The 16,855-nt window shown below is 48.6% G+C and overlaps 1 protein-coding gene across 1 annotated transcript; it reads right to left on the bottom strand.

Moving 5' to 3' along the window:
• Positions 1-524: 524 nt before the first annotated feature.
• A4GNT (alpha-1,4-N-acetylglucosaminyltransferase) lies at positions 525-16,640 on the bottom strand. The gene is given in 5 exon segments (XM_056359124.1): positions 525-1,409; positions 2,370-2,781; positions 2,783-2,817; positions 3,569-3,789; positions 16,538-16,640. Coding segments are annotated over 5 exon segments (1,383 nt in total). The 3' UTR covers positions 525-797.
• Positions 16,641-16,855: the final 215 nt, after the last annotated feature.

Genomic DNA, 16,855 nt, shown 5'->3' with positions numbered 1-16,855 from the left:
CCTTTCTCGGTGCCTCAGCATCTCCTTCCCAGGGGCAGATGTGACTCTGCAGCCAGAGCCGACCGCAGGGGGTGGCACAGCGCGGTCCCTTCCGAGGAGAAGCCAATGTAAAGGTGCGTGAGCACAAACATTTGAAAAATGTAACTCATTTTCCAGAGGCGCACAGGGGAAAGCAAGCAAGCTCAGAGGAGTGGTGGTTTATTAAGCGTTTTATTTTCCCTTGCACAGGTAAGGTCCCTCTCAAAAACGTAGGGTGTAAAGTTTGTGTGAGAAAAACACAGATTAATAAAGAGACAGTTTGGGCTTCTTTTCATTAGCAATTACTGTCATCCATCCTTTGCTGTACATTCGCATTACACTTGCCTCAGAGGCTTCAACACTGTCCAAAGCCCATTTTGTTTGCAACTCTTCTGGCACGGGTAGCTGCCAATAGCGCCAAGAGGTGCAGAGACAAAATTCCCCCCAGGAGGCCCCACATCTCTTTAGGAACTTTTCCCTTGGAAAAGCTCCCTAGTAAAGCCTGTAAGTCCATTTGATGCAGGAAGGTTTGGTTCAGGAGCAGCTATAAGGAAACAGAACTGAGGCAAAGGTGTCCTTAGCGTCGTGGGAGGCTACACCCGATGGACAGCCACCACAATGTTGCACAAGCCTCTTATCCTCCCAAAGGAGTAGGGATGGTGGTTATCAAAAGGTCTGTCTTTCTCCTACAAAGCCAGCTGCTGACACGAGTGGTGATTGTGTTTTGGCCCCAGGACGGGGAGGGCTGGAAAGATCACCCCCCTCCTCCTTACACCATGTCATGCAGCGTCCTCAGAGTATGTGAAATCTTTCAGCTTTGCATTTTGGATCAGGTCCTTGTAGGTGGTGGGGCAGTAGGTTTTGTACAGTTTTTCAGCCAGCGTGTTGCTGCCCGCGACCACAGTTTTCCGGTTGCGGTTCATGAAGTTCCACAAGTGCAGCGCATAGGAGTGGTTGAAATTGGGGCTTTTGTCCCACACCTCATAGTACCGGCCCCAGGCTGGGTATGGTATGGGGTAGAAACGCTGGGGATTGAGGAAGGAAATATTCTGGCAGCTGTGGTCCTCGCTGCCTTTGAAATCTGTGAGATTGCAGATGGTTTTGAGCATCCTTGTCATTAAAAAGGGCCCCTGGTTCCCCCAGATGTACCCATTGTACTTGAGAACAAAGTTCTCCATGCAGTCCCAAATAAATTTGTGGTGGGCTGGGAAGCCAAAGATCCCGTTGCTGGAGAACCGTGACTTCTGTGCTGCTAGGAAGCTTTCCTCAGGGATGGGCCTGATGGAGATGACATCGGTGTCCATGTAGATACCTCCATACTTCCAAATGAGCGCCAGTCTGCTTGCGTCAGAGCTGACATGGACCCAGTTCTTCTCCTGCTCCGGGACCACCTGCAGAGTCAGAAAGGTGAGACAGTGATGCCACCGGCAGAGAACGGACCACATCCATCCATTGGGCTGCAAATGGCACCATAAAACTGCACCTGCACACCTGCAAATGTCACTGACCGCCTTTTCTTCCTCCCTCCAGCTATTGAATTTTATTGGAGCAAGATAAGGGAGCAGTGCAGAGCAATGCTTCGTTAATACAAATGAGTGCAGGAACATTTCACAGGTGTTTTGATGGAACCTACAATGTTAAATCAATGATACCATGAATCATTGCCTGCTATTTCTGTTGGACACAACCAACTTAACACACTCCTTGATCACTCCGAGCTCTCTGAAACAGGCTGGAGAGTTTTCATTTGAACTGTTGGTATTTGGAGTAAGTTTTTGCAGGGAGAAGCAAGAATTTGGAAGAAAAATGCCTGCCCTGCACAGAGATGGAGCCAAATTAATTTGACAAAAGCTACTTCACAAGCTGTTTGCCAGGAACTTCTTTCCAGGGTGGAGCTCACAAGGTCCCACCTTAGTTTTGCACATTGCTATTACAAAAACTGAAATCTCTCCCACTTCATATCTACTAGGGGCTCTGTCAGTGCATGGCAGCATTGACAAGCACTCAGGCAGCACATTTTGTTCAGCCAGCTTCTGTTGAGAAAGATTATTAAGTGATGTTTTATCAAAACACGTATGCAATCTATTTTTACCAACGTTTTGTTTGCCAAAAAATCTGATTCTCCAGATAGGAGGAAAAATGCTGATAAATGTGTTCAACAAACAGATAGACGACCACACTGCAAAATATGGCCAAAATTCATCTATTCTGAACTAAAAAATAAAAGTGACTGATTTTGCATAGTCAGTCCTGCATTCCTCCTTTCATTCTAACCTTACTTCAGACTCTTCCCCCCTCTATTTATAACTATTTTCCCATTTCCCGATTTTTCGCCCTATTATAATGATTACCTCGTTGTACCACTGGAACAGAGGGGTCTCCTGAAAGACAGCTTCCATCTGGAGAGGAAAAATGAAGACATTCTTCATAGAAGACAAAAGCGAGAAGGCTGCATAGCTGGAATTGAAGTCCAGTGCTGTGTCGTTTGCAAGTCCCTTCATGAAAAGGATGATGGGCCGGTCCTCATAAATCCTGGCGGCAGACTCCACGGAGCAGGACACCAGTGGGGGTGGCTCCAGGCGCTCTGTTGTCTCCAGAAAAATGATGCTTTTGCCGAGGTTCAAGACCTGCTCAGGTGTCAAGAAGTGCTTGGACATAGGCATAGGGGAGAAGGACCAGCTGGACAGCAGTGAGATCTCGTACAAAATGCCCGAGATAAAGAAGAAGCAGAGGCATATCTGCATTTTCTTCAACATTCTTGCTTCCCTGGCCTTTGGGGTCATGCCTCAGACATGGATGCTAAGGAGAGACAAGGAACAGCAAAAATACATGCCAGTGTTATTACTTAGCAGGACTGGGAAATGGTAGGACATGGCTTTGGACAGCGTAGCATGAAGGCAGTTTGGTGAAGCTCATGCCTTTTCCCAAGGACAAGTGTGGTGAGATGCGTCACAGTACAGAGGGCTCTGCCCTGTGGGGTGAAGTGCTGGGGTCCCACCTCCTCACCCCCAGCCAGGCAGGGAGGGCCAGGAGAAGTCTTGGAGGAGGGACATGCAGCTATGTCTCATGGCACAGCTATGCAGTCATTGGGTTGGCAGAGAGGGAAGGACGAAGGAAGAGAGCAGGGAGAGCAAGGTGAGAAGGATCACCTCACCCCATGCCAAGGCAAGGACCCTCAAGCCCATCCCTGGGGCAGGCTGGTGTAGCAGACTTCCCAATCCCTGCAGCATCATGCCAACTGCTCGTCTACTTGCAGGAGAAGTCCAGGGGATCAGAGGAGCAAAATGTGCAGTGGAATTAGGTGACCAAGGGGACTGTAAGTGTCAGTGAAGGGAACATCATGATTACAGTTTGGGATGTGTTGGCCAAAGCTAAAACATTGGCACATAGGCACCAAAGTCTTTTTCCCAGTCTGACCCTTCTGCTCACACTTCAACCCTGAAGGCCATGAGGGACTCCCTAAAGGGATGTGGCTGCAGAAGACCCAGAGAGAGGCAGATGCAAGGATAGAAAGCAGATGGTTTTGTACAAGCAAGGAACTAGGACGTACCTGGATTATAGTTCTGACAAATCCACATTTCTATCTTGCTTGTTTGCCGTCATGGTGGCAATCATGCTCCCTTAAAGCCCAGCTCCCCAGTGAAGACACCCAAAATGTCTAGAGCATGCAAAGGGATTTCTGAAGGCAGGAGACTGGTACACGGAGGAAAACTGGCTCTGCTGCAAGCTGAATCTCAGTCTCAGAAACAGTTTTGGGCCAATGGGATCCACCTAAAAGGACAAAAAAGGGAGAGGTTTTAGGTGAGACCCATCTCATGCCTACATCAGCCTGGCCTAGCTCCTCGTTCCTGGTCTCACCTCAACACAAGCCTGTACAGCACTGGAGAGTTCCTGCCAGTGAGAGGCAGGATTGAATCTTATCAGCATTGCACTGTTTGACAGACTCCTGACGCAAGGAAATTCCCTCCTGAAACGCCACCCGGCTGCCTCTGAGCAGCCCACATTTGCTCTGCAGAGATCATGAGCTAGGGTCCAACAGAGGGGAGACACTCTGAATGACAACCAAATGTCCAGGTGACCCCTGGAAGTGTTTAAAGCTTGTTTAATTAAAGGGAATGGGAGGAAACACAGCTCTGTGTGCTCAGATAATTAATGAGATGCATTACCATGTCACCCAGCCAGAATATAGATAAGTCTGCAGCACAGCAAACCCCGTGGAAATTCCCCTGCAAGCGCTGAGCACGTGCTTGAAGCTGTGGCAGCTCCTGAACCATTTCTTGGAGCTAGATCTCATCAAATTAAATATTAAAGCAATGACTGTTCCCATCAGCACAGCTTTCCATGCTGCATAGCAGATTTTCTTCTTTGCCGTTGCTACTGCACAGTTTCTCATTGCCCCCTGGGTCCCCACAACAGCATGGGAGAAGATGCCAGGGTGAATCAGGTGACAGTGCTACAGCCACCGGGCACCAGTGTGGCTGTGGGTACGATCTGCTGGACAAAGCAGCCTACAGAGGAGGGGATGCTGCTGTGTTAGTATTACTGTTTTTCCTGTCATTTTCCCACTTTCTCTCCTTGCCCCAGCACTCTGCAGAGGAGCCCCCGCTGTGAGAGGCAGCACCCTGTGCAGGGCCCTCCCTGCGGATATCGGATTTGGACAGAAGATGGGGAACAAAGAGCAAATAGAAGGAGTTTGGAAATGACCTGTCCCCCAGCCTGCCGACAAGGCAGCCGATGCTGCAGAGTGCCGCAGCCCCCGCGACGTTCAGGTGCAGCATGAATGCCTTCTGCTGAGCCCAGCATGACAAGCCTCAGGAAACACCAGCAGCAGAGAGATTAAAATAAACTCCATTACCTGAACTACAAAATTTCCTTCCATGTTCCCCTTCTGCCTCTTTCTCAGACACATGCTTCCGACTTACTCCAGCCATTTGAAAATAAAACAGAAAGGAAAACTTGCCCCCCAGCAGCTCCCTCGCCAGTCCTTGGCCAGATTATCAGACTTATTTTCCCCCCCCCCAGTCCCAGCTCTGACCTAAATTGCTGCTGATTCTGTGCTGCTGCTCCGGTGCAGTCCAGGGATGGGAGCTCCCTCTCTCCCTTCTTTGCAATTCTTAAATCTTGATGCCACTCTCTTGGCAATGTTTGCTTGAAGCAGAAAACCCAGGCTTTGCTTTGATTAGAAATGGGACCATCAGGACATTCCCATTACCGGATTAATATTTCTTCTTTGATGGCCTAAAGATCCGACGTCTCAGGTCTTTATGAGCAGCCTAGCAAAGCCGTGCTCTCAATAGTTGTTCAAATTTAAAATAGTCTGGGAGGCATTTTATTTGCAAATTGTGGGGAGAGAATAAGTAGACACTCCAACAGATACTGGCTCTGTGTACGACATTGTGAAGAGGAACACGAATCTTCATCGTCTCATTCTGGGAAATTGTTTTGCTTGGTTGGTTTTCCAAAACCCCTATGTGGCGAGTTATGAATTCTCATCACATTTGACCTGGAGGCTGCTGTTATCAAAATGTTCACTTCCCTGCTCAAGTTAAAAGGACTGCAGAACTGAATGTTAAAAATAAATCCCAGCCATTGAATAGATTACCCTGCTGAGTGGGTTGCTTTTCTGGATGCAGCAGACGGCATGCTGGCTTGATGGCCCATCTTGTAAAGATATTTCTTTTCTCGGGGCAATTTCAGTATTTCAAGTGCAGGATGAAAACGGGTGGGAGACTACAAGAGAGATTACTACGAATGTCAGCACACTACAGTGCTGTTACTGCTGTGTGATAATTCCTCCGAGGTGTCTGTGAGACACGTGCAGCAGGAAGGTACAGCAGGATTTTTCAGTAAATGCCACTGAAAGGAGTAAATCAGCCCGCCGGGGCGCTTCCAGCCACACGCACCCCCAGCACCTCACAGCCTGGCCCCGCAGATGCTGGGGTCCCTGCAGCAGCCCAGCCAAAGGGATGCTCCCCCGGGGTCTTCGACTCACAGGGACTTGGGACATGGCTTCACCTTGCACGGAGACTAAGTCTCCTCCTCATTTGCCCAAAGGATTTTTTTTTAAATAAAAAAATAACAGCGCCTGCAGCTTTTAGTTTGCACAGCCCTTCAGTTTAAATTTGATTTGAGTTTTAGACTACCTGAAGCCAGTCACCTGCAACAAGAACTACAGTTTACGCACCACTGGTAAATAATGCACAGATCAGAGTCCTATGGCAACACCAAACTCCACTGTCACTGAAACCTCATTCCCATGGCTCCTGGGCATCCCTTGGGATTCATAAGAGAGACTCCCATCCTCTTGCCAATCCCCAGCACTGCGGCTTTCCTCCAAGAACTGGTGGGGTTTGCCTTTGGGTCTGCACCCATCCAACTGGATGACTGGCAGGGAATAACCCCAAGGCAGTCCCTGTTTGTAACACATGCAGCATCGCTTGAACCTACGCTGATTTATTTTGACATCTTTACAGAATCTGGTCGAGTAAATTACAACTCCAATCAAGTTAGCGCACGTGCGTGCACTTCAAAGCCAACTTCCTTACAGATTTAACACCAGGCACATTTGGAAACCTCTTTCAAATGGAAAGCCTGTAGAAGAATATATAGTATTCATTGCAGACTGTAATTAATGCAGCCATTCCGACCTCCAGCAACACATACAAAGAAGTGGCTTCTTACCACATGGCTTCTCATCCACTTTCTGATTCTACAACCTGACATTTTTAAAGATAAAGCAAAACTGACCTCTTGGCTGTAAAAAGCAGGGAAAGCGTGCAATCTGTTGGGAAGCAAAGCCAAGCCGAACCACGCTGGAAGGTATCCACAGCCGGTGGAGAGCCCCTTGCCTGTGCCAGCGGAGCTGCGCTGCCTCTCCACTATCTTCTGCTGGGGCTTGGAGCAGCCTCATGGCTCGCTCTCCACCAGCTCTGGTGTTTGCATTCTTGTTGCGCTGAGATAAGGCTGAGCAAGGAGCTAGGGCTGCGTTTCCAAAGGTGCAGGCACACAGGAGCACGCAGTGCGAGGTCCTTTGGGCAGCCAAATGTGAGCTGCACCGCTCTGCCAGGGTCACAAGAGACAGGTAGAACTGAGCAAAGTGGGTGCCAAAAGGCAGACTGATATCACCTTTTTGGGGTGGTTTGCAGCATATTAAGCCTTTTCTCTTTGTATCTAGAACTGTGCTTATGGAAACTACCGTTCTCTGCCTTACAGCAACTAACGACTTTGCTGGGGTGGCACTGATGCTCTGAATACTTTCAAGGAAGGCAACAACAGGGCCTCCTACACAAACACATCCCAAATAACACAACACATCCTGAACTGGCTGCCTGACAAGCTCAGATGCCTGCCCAGCTCCTCATTAGAGATCAGGCAGGTGGGGAGGTTTGCTGATCCGTCAGAGGCTCTGCTTGTCCCTACAACCTGTCCACAGGCGGATGCCTTGAGGGGTACAGGAGCACCATCAGGTGCCCCCAGGATTGGGATGACCCACCTAAGGTTGGAAGGATCCCCCAGAGCTTTCCTGGCCCTGGGGTCTAAGGGGTATGAACTTCTGTGCCCATCCTGTGCTGGGATAGCAGGATTTGTAAGGGAGAGGTGGAGCTATAGTGCTGCAGAGAACTCCCCAGCATATCCCTCCTGCAACCCTGACCTGTGCTGGATGAGTGCTGCTCAGCCTCTGCGAGGAGAAGACCAGATGCAGCCCTTGGCTCCCAGTCACCCATAGCAATCAGGCTCTTTGCAGCTTCCCTCCTGCTCTTTTTCCCTTCTCCTGATTTTTGGCAAGGCTATATATCCAGATTTACCATCCAACCGACGAGTGCTGGCAGCCCCACATGTTGTGCACATGCAAGCATGGCAAAAACACTCATTTGCCCCTCAGAAAAACACTTCTCTCCACTAACAGCAGCCACTTAGTACTTAAAAGCCACCAAAAAGCGCTCAGCTCATCCTCCCCGCAGCTTGTGATGGCACCAAAAAGCCAGCCTGCTTGCTCTTAGCCACTGAATATGGCAGTGCCCGTTTGCTCCTTGCCAGCTCAGGCTCCTGCTGTGCCCTGTGGCAGGGTGCAAAGGACTTGCCCCTGGCTGTTTGCACTCCTGTGGACGTGTTTCCTGCTGCATAGAGCTGGCGGAGGATGCAAGAGCAGCTAAAGTTGCCACAGCCAGGCAGAGCAAACAGTCCCCACGGAAAGCTATCGAGATAGTCAGCTTAATCAGCAGATAGCGCCCTGGGTGAACGCACCAGGAGGGCTGCAATTCCAAACACGTCCCTTGGGCAATGATGTAAGTGAGGAGCCCCCATGCCCTGACACACCTCTCTGAGAAACGCTCTCCTGTGGCAAACACTCGCTCAAGTCCATTGTTTGCAGTCTGACCTGCAAGGAAATAGGATGGCCAGTGTCCAGCTCCAAAGCTGGGACCTCCTCCAGGAATGAACACGTCTTTCCATCCATCCATCCGTCCATCTATCCGTCCGTCCATCCATCCATCCATCCATCCATCCATCCGTCCATTCATCCATCCATCCATCCATCCATCCATCCATCCATCCATCTGTCCATCTGTCCATCCGTCCATCCATCCATGCCTTCCTAGTGCACGTACATAGTGTCTGCTAAGCCTAGAGGATTCATTGATACAGGGGATCATACAGGAGCAGCTGGCAGATGTTATTAAAAGTTTCAGCCTAGCTTTTGTCTCGCACATCCCTCTCCTGCCCCAGCTCCCCCCATTGCCTTGATGTGCTATTGACGCCCCTGTCCTGGAGTCAGGAGAATTTTCAATGCAACTCATTCTTGCAGAAGGGGCTGTGTAAAGTTACAGCCTGGAGCAGCCTTACCACCAGCATACAGGGGAGATGAAACTGTGAGCCAAAATGCACAGGCTCAATGTGCGGCAGAAAGTGAGAGGGCTGTGCATGAATACAGGCTGCCCGCAGCCCTGGCTGCTGTGGGGAGCATTCACTTGAAGGCAGAAATGGGGTTATTTATCTTAGGGGATTCTTCTGTCTACCCCTGCACCTCTACAGGAAGAGCTCCAGGGTTTGGCTGGGCTCTGATCTCCCAAATGAGCATCTTTGCCTCAGAAACATGCTTTTGAGGGCTGGACTCATCCTTTCGCTTAATATGTCAGATGAACTGAGGCAAACCTCTTTATACCCTCCCAGCCCCCGACCCGGATGCTGTGGGCTGCCAGCATCTCACCAGGACTCTGCCTCATGCTCCTGCTCTATGGCACGATGCGCAGATGCCACTGCCATGGCCTCGCCAGTGCCCTGCCAACCCAGCGAGTCTGGGTCCCCAAACACCTGCTGAAAAAGGCAGCGGGGGGATGACAAGCAGGCTCACACGCACTGGTGAGCTTGGTCTGTGTGGAACTGGGGGCTGTGCTGGTGAATGGGGCACTTCAGGTTACTTGGACAGAGATGGCTGTGTGCTTCACACACCACCACCACCCCCCCAAAAAAAAATAAATACAGGAAGGAGCCAAAATCCTGGTGCTGTTCTGCATTGCCATCTTCTGCTTTGCTGCATGGGAAGCCAGAAAAATGGGAGTCTGCAGGCAGAGCCTGTGCCAGGTGCCTCTGCATCCCCAAGGGCTTGGTGGCATGGCCAAGGGAGGCAAAAATCACACCCCTGTGTCACGTAAGCAATTTGCAGCAGAGTGAGGCCCCAGTTCCTAGCAAGGTGACTAGTGACAAAGTCATGTTTTCCCATCACCTGTCCACACTGCTGCACATCGAACAAGTGCAGAGGGACATTTCAGCCTTGTATACCACAGAAGACTCATCACGGCTGCAGGGAAAATGTTGCACCAGCTCTGGCCTATGGTCTGCCTGCTCAGGTTTGGTTCACATGCAATGTCAGCCACTTCCAGTGGCACATCCAGTGGTTTGGGCTGCAAATGTCCAACTGTTTTGCCTGACACTCTGGAGCAGGAACAGTGCTTACTGGGACAGCCTGGCTTTCTGCTCTAGAGCCCACCCAAGCCTTCATCTTCTCCATAGCAGAGACCCTGTGGAGATTTCTCTTTATCCTGAATAACCTGAGAGACAGTAATCCTACAAAATCACCCTTGCTCCACTCAGAGATGAGGTTCATTTTATTCCTGAGCTTGGGAATCTGCTTCAGTTTTGCTCCGTGAAAGGATGAACATACCTGCTCTGGAGATCTCCTCCAGAAATGGAAGTGCATTGACGTGGCTGCTTGAGGATACTCCAGCAAAGGTGGAGCACTGCTCTCCATGAGCCCAAGCAGTTGCTGGTCTGGATTTGGCCCCAGTAACATTCAAAAGGATGATTTCTCACCGATTCAGAAGAGAAGCCATGAAGGCAAGCACGCCGTGAAGGCACTGGTGTTCACCTAGAAGGAGAACACATTATTATATTTCTGTACATACTCTCAGCATCACCTAAACCAGGTTATTAAATAGTATCAAAAACCATCTCATTTTCTAAACCTTACCAAAGGTCGGCTCAGGTCTGTGCCTGTGACCACCGCCAAGCACAGGGGTTAGATAAGTTCCTTGGGGCTTATCACCTGCTCTCACTTCCCTTATCTCCCTTCTGAAAAACAGACATTTGTCCCAAATGACCCAACTGATGTTGTTTGCCAAAGGAACTCCAAAGACCTCTTTCTAGGAAGTTTCAGCCCATCGGACAACCATCTCAAGAAGTTACAGCAATTAAACCCAGGTGCCCGTCGTTCAGGAGCTGTGGTCATTGCCCTGTGCTCAGCCCTGCCTTTCACCATCACCTTTCACGGTTTTGCTGTGCACTTCCAAGAACGGTTTGGCTCAGCCTTCCCTAGAAACTCTTAAATAGGGAGAGACAGCAGCTAGACCCCCTTGACCTCTGTTCTGGGTTGAGCACATGTAGCTCCCTTGGCCTCTCCTTGTACATCCTCTGTAACCTTCTTGGTGGCCTTCCATAACCATCCTGGTGGCCCACCACTATACCTTTCCTAGTTTTCCATTGTCTTTCTTATCCTGGGGGCCCAAAGCTGGATGCAGTAGCCAGCTATGGCCTTGTAAGAACCAAGACAAGGTGAGCAAACCGTTCCTGTACCCATGGTGCTCAGTTTTGAATAAGAGCTCTGGAAGAGCAGCCTGAACGTTTACAAATATGGCAAGAAACGTGCCTGGACTTGCTCCCTTCATAGACTAATCCCTTTAGGCATCCTACTTGCTCTTGTTAACTGCCAGCATGTATAGCTTTTGGTATTTACTGATAGCTTATGTCTGTTTTAGAATTAAGTTGATATGGTAGAAAACTCGTCTGATCCTTTTGAGCAACGGGGAAGTTATAAAACAATGCTTTCTTAATTATTTACAAAAAATCAATAGTTGTTGCTTGGGAAACAGCAAACCGCTTACATCTTACATGCATACTGACAGAAAAGAAGTGAAGCTCATATCACTTTGTGGTATGGGGACCCAGAGCCACATCTCTCAAAGGCAAGCTTGTCAGTCAATTCAGAGGAAGGCAGGGCCATAGGCACTAATGGATGGAGGAAAAAATGTCAGAGGAAGGAGAGCAAGGAGCTGAATTGTGCCAAATTACAAGCAATTGCAAAACAATATACTTGTGCTTAAAGGTTTTGTGCTGGTTTGTGCTGGGAAGTTAAATTTCTTCATAGTAGCTGGTATGGGGCTACGGTTTGGATTTGTGCTGAAAACAGTGTTTATCAGCCAGGGATGTTCTTATTCTTGATAAGCAGTGCTTGCACAGAGCCAAGGCTTCTGCCCCTCACACCACCCCACAGCGAGCAGGCTGGGGCAGCTGGGAGAGGACACAGCTGGGACAGCTGAGCCCCGCTGACCCGAGGGGTACCCCATACCATACGATGCCATGCTCAGCATATAAAGCTGGGAGAAGAAGAAGGAAGGGGGGACGTTCAGAGTGATGGCGTTTGTCTTCCCACGAAACCATGACGCGTGACGGAGCCCTGCTGGCGATGGCTGAGCACCTGCCTGCCCATGGGAAGTGGGCAACGAATTCCTTGTTTTGCTTTGCTTGCGTGTGTGGCTTTTGCTTTACCTATTAAACTATCTTTATCTGAGCCCACGGGTTTTCTCATTTTTACTCCTTCAATTCTCTCCCCCATCCAAGCGGGGGTGTGTGAACAAGCATCTCTGTGGGGCTGAGTTGCCAGCTGAGGTTAAACCACAACAGGCTTCCATGTTTGTGTTTCTAACACTTGCAACGTCCGTAACAGCTTTAGAGATAAAGCATGTTTAAGGACTGAAAAGGCAGCCACCATATCTGCAATATGAGAAGAGTTTACTTTTATATGCCTAATTTTACTTGAAGCTTTTTGCAGCTTCTCAGCCTGTGATACCATCACTCCCTGCAAACACACATGCAGTATTATAGCCTTCCTCTGGTTTAATTTAGTGAGCTTTTGTGATATTAATTTACACATCGTCATATCAGGACTTCGGGGAACTAACTGATTTTAAGTGTTTCTGCATTGGACAGCCTTCATTTTTTTACAAGGGGTTGTTAACTGAAGAGTTGCTGTTGTCAGTATAGTACAGAGGGAGATGGCTAACTGGGAGTGCTGCTAAATCTGCCTTTAGCTCATGAAGGCTTTTTGTGCTGGTATATCAGAGTGCAAATACCATTAGACCTCGGCAGCCTCACTTGCCAAAACCATTTTCTAAAAGTCTCCTCCTCCTAGGAACAGCTCTGTTTCCTCTGACCAGAGCCAGTGTAAGCTACCAGTTTACATGCCACAGATTATATTTCAGCCACCAGGATTCAGTCCCTGCAAGGCAAACCCGCGCCTCAAAGGAGAGCCCATCACCGGTCTGCGGGCTGTTCACACGTGAGCAGGGTGATCCAGAGCAAATCCACCCAGGTCTGACCCACTGCTGCAAGCCTGGCTTTGCTGGACCCCACACAGCTCCCAGCCCCTCAAGAAGAGAAACACTGAAAAATGGTAAAACTCCAGACAAGTGGTTGCTTCGCCTCTAAGAAAAAGCATTTTTGTAACACGACAAACATTTGTAAATGCTCTGTTAGCACAGTGCCCTGAGCGGGCTGGTCTGCCCCACCTTGATCCCTGCCCTCCCTGTGCCCTGCTCAATGGGGACGGAGCAGCTGATGCCATCCCCTGGGTAACACCAGAGGGAAAACGCTGCCTGCACCCCGGGGCGAGCAGGCACGCCTGGTCCCATGTTGTCATTGCGAGAATGTGGATCCAGACACAGAGCAGGGCAAGCAGTTCGGCGCTAAGCAGTGATGGGTGCACGTCTGGAGTAAGTGCATTAGAAACCTACAGAAAAAAGTCTATCAAAGAATCATGCTTGATTTTATTACCGTTTTGTGAAAAGCCAGCAACAAGAGCTTTCTATATTCATGAATTCATCAGATTCATATTTCAAAAATAATAAATGTTGTTGTTGTTATTGGAATGAATTTCTCTATTATGTACTGAGTGATTGTAACTACTTACTGCCTCCAGCACAGGAACCACCTAAAGAATAATACAAGCAAATAATATTTCTGTAGATGTTGCTACAGGGTTGTGTTAGGTTTTTTGAAGTGAGAAAGGTATTAACCAGAACAGCAGCAACGATCACCACAGGAATAAAGTCATTATAAGGTTGTGTATAACACTACCAGTTTTTTTCAGGTATATTTAGTTTGGGGCATGACTCATGCTTCTGTGAAATTTTTCTTGATTTCTTGGAGTGCTGCCTCTAATAACAGCTTCACGCTTTCTGCCTGCTTTATCCTATGTACAGAGGAAGGAAAGGAAAACAAATCTCAGCACAATGACTTCCTGATCTGAAGATTGCGAAGGGGGACGGCAAGGCTGCTTGCTTCCAAGCCCTTATCCGCACCTGCGAGCCCGTTTGTTCCCATGGCCCCCGTGTGCCTCCTTGGCTTGTGTACTTTGGAGGCTGGTCTTTCCCTGCGCCTGGGCACGTTCCCTAGCGCAGCCTTTATTCTCACCAGCTTGTCCACAAAATGCCGTGTGTTGACAAAGAGCAGGAGAGAGGGACCAACTGACCATAAATTGTGCACTTGTAAGCTACATCTAGGTAACGAGTGGATTGACTGGATGAGCTGTGATAGATGGCTTTCCTCCAGCGAGTTGACAGCCTGGGGAATGGAAAAAAGGCAGAAGGGGCTGCAGAGCTGTCTGGGAGGCACTCCAGTGACTGTGCTGGCATGGCCCAGTCTCCCCTGCCATCACAGGAAGGTTTGTGGTGGAAGTAATGAGTCCTTCTTCACCCCAGTTATTTCTCCCCCATTGTGATCAGCAAGCCCCAGCGCCGTCCTGACCTCCCTTCTCATGTGATCATGGTGCTCTCATCCAGAGAGCTGCCACAGCACTCTGATATAGAAAACTAGAAAAACACAAGAATTTCCAAGAGTCCCAATCTATCTGTCAGCATATTTTGACATGAGTCCAACAGGATGGATTTAAAAAAGTTGGGATCCCACCGTGCCAAAAGGCAACATTTGGTTGAGCATCTGCCAAAACAAAACTAGCAGACTGCTGGGAAGGCTGCACTTTGCAGGGCTTTTTAGGCATGCACAATGGCAAAGATGATCACTGTGAGCATCTTCAGTTCCCCAGCCTACCTGAGCAAGAACCCATTGATAGCTGGAGGGGACATCTATTAAAAATATTAAGCAAAATTTAAACTTACAGCCCCAGTGTGACAACAGCTCACTCCACTGCCACACTGTAATAAACTCAGCATATCTCTGTGCAGAATTCAGGATTTCCCTCTGCAATAATATGGAATAATTCTGCAAGTTACAGACACTTGGTCTGTTGCAACAGTGTGGAGAAGCCATTCACTTCCATGTTACCTTCATTTCAGTCATGGCATGTCATGATCTGATAAGAAAAATCAGAATTACATTTTGGTGGCTAAAATACACAAGGAACTTGCTTTCAGCTCTGCTGACCACTTGTGTGTCCATGACATCAGAGATGGTATGAGACCTTCCCATGAGCAACACTGCACTGGCGCGTTTAGAGGAGGACCTCTTCTCTCCCAAAGGTAAGAACAATTTTTGCAATTACTTGGAAGTTGCAGAGGTGTCTCTGAGCACGAAGATCTATCCTGCATGGACAATTTGCGGCCATCCCTTGTCTTCTGCTCCCACTCTTTGGAAATTTGTGCTCATATGGGAGACCGACATAGGCTCCAGATCTTAAAGGGAGTTTATAAGAAAGATGGGGACAGACTTTTTAATTGGGCCTATAGTGATAGGACAAAGGGTAATGGTTTTAAACTGAAAGAGGGCAGAATCAGGCTAGATATAAGGAAAAGATTTTTTTTACAATGGTGCTGGTGAAACACTGGAAGAGGTTGCCCAGAGGGATGGTAGATGCCCCATACTTGGAAACATTCAAAATCAGGTTGGATGGGGCTCTGAGCAACCTGGTCCAGTTGAAGATGTCCCTGCTTATCGCAGGGGTGTTGGACTAGATGACCTGTAAAGGTCTCTTCCAACTCAAACCAGTCTATGAGCTCCAAATTAGAGAGAGTGGATGGAGAGATGGCAGGGATGGACAAAGACATCAGGACAACAGAAAGGTACACCTTCAAAGTCAGGGGAACGCTAGAGACTGAGCATGACCATGCACATGCAATGGGAAAAGAAGATCATTGAAAGTTTCCTTAGTGAAATACATCAATGTAGGCAGAAAGGGGGGCAGCTAGCCAGCAAAAGCAAGACCAAGCTAAAAAGTAATCAAAACATTCCTTCCAAATTAAACAGATAATTAGGTTTTGATGGTAAAGGTGATGTGGATGGGAAAGTGAAGGCAGACAGTTACCTGGAGAAAGAGGTGGGGAGTGAAAGCTGCCACATCTGCATTGAAAGCAGGACCCTGGAGGGGACCCAGATGAAGCCCGAGGGCTTGGGGAATTCTTCATCCCATTTGGGGAAAAGTGGCACATGATGTGCAGAGGGGAGAGCAGAGATTTCTAATGACTTTTGCAGGTCAAATGGCACTGACAACCCCTACAAGCAAGTGGATTATGAGGAAAGTAAGGGAAGATAAGGAAAATGAAAAGCATGAGCTAGCCAGCTATGGATGTGTTAACCCACTTTTAGTTATACATGAGATTGTAGGACAAATTCTGAAGGAAACATTAATTAAAGGCACTGAGAAAAATGAGATAAAGTGCAACACAGGTTTACCAAAGGCAGTTTGTGCCAGACTGCGCTGACATCTTCCTTTGATAAGATAATTGGTTTTCCAGACAAGGGAAATTTGGTAGATCTAATCTATCTGGAGTTCAATAAAGCATTTGATATGGTGCCGCATGGGAAATTATTAGTGAAGCCTGAGAAAATGAGAATTAACAGAAGAACTCTGAAGTGGAGAGAGCAGGGGCTGGCACAGAGACAGCAGCAGGACTGTCACAGGGGGACCAGCGAGAGGTTGCTGGTGGGCATCCAAAACGCCTGTCTTGAGACTGATCCTGGTAAAGTCCCTCCACCTCTAAGGCTGGGAGCAGACTTGTGAAGTTTGCTTACTTACCTGGATTTTCTGCAGCGTGACTCACGTGCGCTCGAAGCTTGCGACCTTGGATGCTGTGAACGGGAGCATCACTGCAGACTTTGTAGGGATGCACCTGCACCATGAGATGGCAATGTTGTTCCACCAAAGAGCATCCCTCTCCTCCTGTTCCGGCTCTAGTTCTCACTGTCTGAACACATTTCGGTATGTACTCCAAGAAATATCAGTGATTGCAACTGTGAAACGACGATGATGGTGGAAGCTAAATCAGTCCCTGCGTGGCTCAAGCAATGTGGCTCCGGACAATCAGCCCTCATGTCGTGAGACTGAAAAGGCACA

This window comes from Falco biarmicus, chromosome 13, assembly GCF_023638135.1.
Source record: "Falco biarmicus isolate bFalBia1 chromosome 13, bFalBia1.pri, whole genome shotgun sequence".
Taxonomy (NCBI): Eukaryota; Metazoa; Chordata; class Aves; order Falconiformes; family Falconidae; genus Falco; species Falco biarmicus.
This window is presented reverse-complemented; position numbering and strand designations above follow the sequence as displayed.